General features: G+C 48.1%; 1 protein-coding gene across 1 annotated transcript in view; it reads left to right on the top strand.

Moving 5' to 3' along the window:
- Positions 1-7,500, top strand: part of LOC143117473 (xenotropic and polytropic retrovirus receptor 1 homolog) — a 45,702-nt gene that overhangs the window by 6,113 nt on the left and 32,089 nt on the right. Inside the window, exons 4-5 of the mRNA XM_076279221.1 lie at positions 971-1,439; positions 7,138-7,239. Of these exons, the coding sequence (XP_076135336.1) occupies positions 971-1,439; positions 7,138-7,239 (571 nt within the window). The remainder of the gene's footprint in view (positions 1-970; positions 1,440-7,137; positions 7,240-7,500) is intronic.

Raw genomic sequence — 7,500 nt, 5'->3', positions numbered from 1 at the left:
GTATGTGTGTGTGTATGTGTGTGTGACTGTATGCTGAAGTGATTTGGGGAGATTAGATGCTGTATGTGTGTGTGGCTGTATGCTGAGATGTGATGCTGTATGTGTGTGACTGTATGCTGAAGTGATTTGGGGAGATTAGATGCTGTATGTGTGTGTGGCTGTATGCTGAGATGTGATGCTGTATGTGTGTGGCTGTATGCTGAAGTGATTTGGGGAGATTAGATGCTGTATGTGTGTGTGGCTGTATGCTGAGATGTGATGCTGTATGTGTGTGTGTGACTGTATGTAAAGTGATTTGGGGAGATTAGATGCTGTACAGTACGTGTGCCTGCAATGGTTCAACCTACTCATGAGCTTCAGATGCCCATTATTACTTTGAAGTGGCAAGGCTTTGCTGCACATCTCAGACCAAGATCTCTTCTTTTCTTCTCTCCTTTTATCTCTCTTTCTTTTTCCTCTCTTCCTTCTTATTTCCTTCTTTCTCTCTCTCCCTCTTTCTCTCTCTCTCCCTCTCTCTTCCTCTCTCATCTTTCTTTCATGTGTTATGTGATGAAGTGACATATCCTCCTGTGCTTTGGAGCGTTAGAGCTTTTCCCACCTCTCTACTCCTCTCTCTGCTCTGCTCCTCCCTTTCTTTCTCTCTATCTCTCCCTCCCTCCCTCTCTCTCCCTCTCTCCCTCCCTCCCTCCCTCTCTCTCTTCCTCCCTTTCCCTCTCTCCCTCCCTCCCTCTCTCCCTCTCCCTCCCTCTCTCTCTCTTCCTCCCTCTCCCTCTCTCCCTCCCTCCCTCCCTCCCTCTCTCTCTCTCCCTCTCCCTCCCTCTCTCTCTCTTCCTCCCTGTCCCTCTCTCCCTCTCCCTCCCTCTCTTTCTCTTCCTCCCTCTCCCTCTCTCCCTCCCTCTCTCTCTCTTCCTCCCTCTCTATCTGCTCTGCTCTGCACCACGGAGGCTTTTTACTGCTTCATCTGTCCCAGCTGGGTCGCCCCTGGGCCCCTTTCACCCCACAACAGCACCACCCCACAACAGCACCACAGCACCACAGCACAACAGCACAACAGCACCACAGCACCACCCCACAACAGCACCACAGCACCACAGCACCACAGCACCACAGCACCACCCCACAACAGCACCACAGCACCACAGCACCACAGCACCACAGCACCACCCCACAACAGCACCACAGCACCACAGCACCACAGCACCACAGCACCACCCCACAACAGCACCACAGCACCACAGCACCACAGCACCACAGCACCACCCCACAACAGCACCACAGCACAACAGCACCACAGCACCACAGCACCACCCCACAACAGCACCACAGCACAACAGCACCACAGCACCACCCCACAACAGCACCACAGCACCACAGCACCACAGCACCACAGCACCACAGCACCACAGGCTCTGGATCTCTGACCCAGCATTGTGCTCACAGTGAGAAAGACTTTTTAGAGAGAGAGAGAGAGAGAGAGAGAGTAAGAGAGAGACAGAGTAAGAGAGAGAGGGAAAGAGAGAGAGAGAGTAAGAGAGAGAGAAAGAGAGAGAGAGAGTAAGAGAGAGAGAAAGAGAGAGAGAGAGAGACAGAGTAAGAGAGGGAAAGAGAGAGAGGGGACAGTAAAGGTGTTGCCGCTCCGCTGGAAAGCAATAAGAGCAGATGAAATCCTCCCACTGAGGACCAGCAGTGAGTTAGGCGTCTTTTCATCTCGCCTGATTAGATTGGAGCCGAGGGGTCCCCAGCAGCTCGCCACCGATTGATCTGCCCAACCAGGTTTGTTTGACGAGCAGATATTAGTGTGCTCTGGTCGCTGCCACTGACTGGAGACAGTGGATCATTGCTGACGAGGGAAGACGGGCACTTGACCACCTCCGCACTGTTCCACGCGCAGGCGAAGAGAGCCTCTGCTCTTACAGCTCAGTAGCATGCCACACACACACACACACACACACACTCCAGTAGCACACACACACACACTCCAGTAGCACGCCACACACACTCACACACACACACACACACACTCCAGTAGCACACACACACACACACACACACACTTCAGTAGCACGCCACACACACACACACACTCCAGTAGCACGCCACACACACACACACACACACACTCCAGTAGCACGCCACCACCACACACACTCCAGTAGCACGCCACCACCACACACACACACACACTCCAGTAGCACGCCACACACACACACTCCAGTAGCACGCCACACACACACACACACACACACACACACACACACTCCAGTAGCACGCCACCACCACACACACACTCCAGTAGCACGCCACACACACACACACACACACACACACTCCAGTAGCACGCCACCACCACACACACTCCAGTAGCACGCCACACACACACACTCCAGTAGCACGCCACACACACACACACACACACACACACACACACACACACACTCCAGTAGCACGCCACCACCACACACACTCCAGTAACAAGCCACCACACACACACACACTCCAGTAGCACGCCACCACCACACACACTCCAGTAGCACGCCACCACACACACACTCCATAGCACGCCGCCACCACACACACACTGGGAGATAGGAATCTCACATACACGGGGAGAGCATAGCAGGGAGTCAGCCCCAGGAGCTTACTGTTACAGTCTACTCTCCACAGGCAGGGCTGTGTGTGTGTGTGTGTGTGTGTGTGTGTGTGTGTGTGTGTGTGTGTGTGTGTGCGTGTGTAGAGTGGTAGAGGAAGGTATGGGTGGCCTTTGTGCAGTCACTAGGAATCAGGATTCCCACGGTCTGACAAGCCCGTCTAGTCTCTCCTGCCTGGAGGGGAGAGGCATCTCACCTGCTTCTCAACACATGTCTGGTGTGAACCGCATGGGCAGGACTTTATATGGGCTCTCCCTGGTGGAATTATGCTGATGTCTGCACAGGCTATTCAAACAGGGAAACACTGAAAATAATAGGGCCATTTTGGAAAAAAGGAGCGTTTATACAGTGGTCTCGCTCTCTTTCTCTCTCTCTCGCTCGCTCACTCTCTCTATTAAAACATCTGATATTTTGTCTGAGGAAACGGCAAAGGTGTTTAAAATGATCAGAAATGGACCAGAGAACATATACAAAAATACCGGTAACACTTTATGGTAAGGGTACATGAATTATCATGAATTCATGCATGACTTCATTCTTTTATATCTTATGAATAATCAGAAATTTACATGAGTTCATAGTCTCTCATTAATGACCTCATGCATGAACAACACATAAACTAAAGTATTAGGTACGGTGGATCCATCATTATGATTTATGATTTCTTAAGCATGATCATCATGATTACATGTATGTCAGGTTACGTAATTACTCATGAGTTCAACATGTTTGTGGCCCCTCAACTAAAGTGTGAAAAATGGCGTGTGTTTAGAGAACTGCACAAGTTGTGTTTAAATCAGACTTTGAGTAGTGATGACCACATTTTTGGCAGAAAAAGAAATCATCATGATCATTCTTAATAAATCCTAAATCATTATGATGTGCTCACCATACTTAATGCTTTAGTTGATGTGTTCATGTATGAGGTCATGAATGACAGACTATGAACTAATGTAAATTCCTGATGATTCATGAGATATTAAGGAATGAAGTAATGTGTAAATCATGAATGTACCCTTACCGTAAAGTGTTACCAAAATATCTATAATATAACAAATATCTATAATATATAAACAGTATCTAATATATATATATATATAAAAGTTTATTACACATGCTATGTCATGCTAATGCCCAGACCTAGTGTATAACACATGCTAGTTCATGCTAATGGCCAGCCCTAGTGTATAACACATGCTAGTTCATGCTAATGACCAGCCCTAGTGTATAACACATGCTAGTGCCCAGCCCTAGTGTATAACACATGCTAGTTCATGCTAATGCCCAGCCCTAGTGTATAAGACATGCTAGTTCATGCTAGTGCCCAGCCCTAGTGTATAACACATGCTAGTTCATGCTAGTGCCCAGCCCTAGTGTATAACACATGCTAGTGCCCAGCCCTAGTGTATAACACATGCTAGTTCATGCTAATGCCCAGCCCTAGTGTATAACACATGCTAGTTCATGCTAGTGCCCAGCCCTAGTGTATAACACATGCTAGTTCATGCTAGTGCCCATTCCTAGTGTATAACACATGCTAGTGCCCATTCCTAGTGTATAACATGCTAGTGCCCATTCCTAGTGTATAACATGCTAGTGCCCATTCCTAGTGCATAACACATGCTAGTGCCCATTCCTAGTGTATAACATGCTAGTGCCCATTCCTAGTGTATAACACATGCTAGTGCCCATTTCTAGTGTATAACATGCTAGTGCCCATTCCTAGTGTATAACATGCTAGTGCCCATTCCTAGTGTATAACATATGCTAGCGCCCATTCCTAGTGTATAACATGCCAGTGCCCATTCCTAGTGTATAACACATGCTAGTGCCCATTCCTAGTGTATAACATGCTAGTGCCCATTCCTAGTGTATAACACATGCTAGTGCCCAGCCCTAGTGTATAACACATGCTAGTGCCCATTCCTAGTGTATAACACATGCTACCCTAGTGTATAACACATGCTAGTTCATGCTAGTGCCCAGCCCTAGTGTATAACACATGCTAGTGCCCATTCCTAGTGTATAACACATGCTAGTGCCCAGTCCTAGTGTATAACACATGCTAGTTCATGCTAGTGTATAACACATGCTAGTGCCCATTCCTAGTGTATAACATGCTAGTGCCCATTCCTAGTGTATAACATGCTAGTGCCCAGCCCTAGTGTATAACACATGCTAGTGCCCAGCCCTAGCGTATAACACATGCTAGTTCATGCTAGTGCCCAGCCCTAGTGTATAACACATGCTAGTGCCCATTCCTAGTGTAAAACATGCTAGTGCCCATTCCTAGCGTATAACATGCTAGTGCCCATTCCTAGCGTATAACACATGCTAGTGCAATAGTGTCCTCTATTTGCTTTCGTTCCCAGTGTGTTATCTTCCCCTTTCATCAGATGTCATCACCCAGACTACCCCCCTCAGTCCAACACCCATCCCTCTCAGACAGGGCAGCAAATGGGCCTTGCGTTTGATGGACAAGCTCTCGCCGGCGCCGCACATTGTGGATTTCTTTGTACTTGTTGACATTCAGATGTAGTGTCCCTTTCCTAATGGTCAACATTGCATCATGAATGATCATTTACTATTTTATCAACAGTCTGAGTGATCATTAGCACAGGTCACAATTCTGAAAAGCGCAAAATATTGCTCCTCTTGCAGTGGAGACACTGCAGAAGTCAGTGTGATTAGTGTTCAGGCTGCAGGGTTGTGTTTTTATATTGTTTATGTTGTTTATGTTTTCTAAAGGCGCCGCTGTGTTATTCTCCTGGTATGATGGAGAGAGCGCTCAACAGCCTTGAATGTGTCATGAAAAGGAGAACTGTACTGAGTAGAGCGGAACACCTTTCTATCTCCGGCTGTGTGTGTGTGTGTGTGTGTGTGTGTGTGTATGTGTGTGTATGTATGTGTGTGTGTGTGTGTGTGTGTGTGTTGCCACTAAAAAGGTCACTAATGCAGTATAGAGAGGGATCCTCCCACATGAAACCTCAGGGTTAGCGATCCTTCCACCCACCCACACACACACACATATTCATATAGTACTTACTTAGACACACACACACATATAAAGTATATACCATCTCTCTCTTTTCATCTGTGTGTATGTCTATCTACCCCTTTCATCTCTCTCCCCCTCTCTCTCTCTTTCTCTCTCCCTCTCTCTCTCCCCCCCCTCTCTCTCTCTCTTTCTCTCTCCCTCTCTCTCTCCCCCCCCCCTCTCTCTCTCTTTCTCTCTCTCTCTCTCTCTCCATCTGTCTACCAATCAGGGGTATTCAATTGCTGTTCTATACAGTCAGCACACAATCAGGCTGATGAATAGAAATGTTCTCTAAATGCTCCTCTCCACCTTCCTCTCCGTGGCGCCCTGTTCTCTCTCTCTCTTTCTGTCCGTATTTCTCCATCTCTTTCTGTCTGTTGTTCATGCTGTTTCTGTCTGTACTTCAGTCTGTTCTCTCTCTGTTTCTGTCCATATTTCTGTCTGTACTTCAGTCTCTTTCCTGTCTGTGTTTCTGTCTGTGTTTTTCTTGCGTGTCCTCTGTCCTTGGGAAGGCGGAGTCTCATTCATATTCTGCTGTTATTATGTGTGTTTGGGGGAGGGCGCTCTGTGTGTCTGTGTGTGTGTGTGCGTGTGTGTGTGCGCGTGTGTGTGTGTGCGTGTGTGTGCGTGTGTGCGCGTGTGTGTGTGTGTGTGTGTGTGTGTGTGTGTGCGTGTTGAGGAGGTGCCACAGCAACAGATCGGTGTTGTATTGCAGTGTGATTGCTGCTATCAGAGAGAACTGAGCTCTGAGGGCCTGGAGGGAGAGGGTTGAGATGGGGGGGGGGGGGGGGTGTCGAGGGGTTTGGTTGAGGGGGGAGCTGAGTATTGTCTGTGGCGGCCATGACAGAAGCACTGTGGAGGCCTCTGGAGGGTGGGGGTGGAGGGTGGAGATCAAACCGAAATAGAGAAAACCCCGTGGGGGTGGGGGGGCCAGGCCCCCAGGGACTCCCAGACTGCAGGCTAGAAGATAATTGGGATGTTTGACCCACGTGTGGCTCACACTGAGAGGCAGACACACGATGCGGCCTGCTGACTGTGGCCCGGAACCGGCCCGGAACCGGCCCGCAGCTGGACCGGATCAGAGTTACTGAGACCGCTGCTCTCTGGGACTGACGTTCAGAATTTCAGCTTCCTGTTTACATGATCAGAAGGTCGGCGAGTTGAAGGAGAAATGCTCTTTTTTGCTGACAGACATTAAAAAACACTGTTTGGGTGACTAGTGGTGTGAGTTTAGTAGATGATTCAAAACAACCTTATGTTCATTCAGTTGAGTTTGAATGTCCCATCAAGCAGACAATGTTGATAAAAGCACAATAATATGATACACACACACACACACACAGACAAACCTCAAGTACTTGCCTCTGCCATGATTACGTTTAATCGTTATTTCATTGACTATGCTCATGTAACTCATGATAAAAACAACGTCTTGTTTTGCTCTCTCCACAGTCACAGATGAAGACACTGTCAAGAGGTACTATGCCAAGTTTGAGGAGAAGTTTTTCCAGAACTGCGAGAAGGAGCTCTCCAAAATCAACACCTTCTATTCAGGTGTGTCTGACTCTCATGCACAGCACGGTTCATAAACATGTCATTCCTACATGTCTGGCCCGCCGTGGCCATCTTTTTAGCCAGCATGTGTGTATCTGTTGAAGCACCTGAAGAACTCAAGGAGACGTAAGCAGTGGCCAGGATAGCATAGTCTGCTGTAAAGCGTGTGTGTGTGTGTGTGTGTGTGTGTGTGTGTGTGTGTGTGTGTGCGTGCGTGCGTGTGTATGTGTGTGTGTTTTAATTATTCACCAGGATAGCATA

This window comes from Alosa pseudoharengus, unplaced genomic scaffold, assembly GCF_046254945.1.
Source record: "Alosa pseudoharengus isolate Yale_2024_CS ecotype anadromous, Long Island Sound unplaced genomic scaffold, YU_APseudo_1.1 YU_APseudo_1.1_scf_11, whole genome shotgun sequence".
Classification (NCBI taxonomy): domain Eukaryota; kingdom Metazoa; phylum Chordata; class Actinopteri; order Clupeiformes; family Clupeidae; genus Alosa; species Alosa pseudoharengus.
Note: the sequence above shows the minus strand (reverse complement) of the source record. Positions and strands in the feature narration are given on the sequence as shown.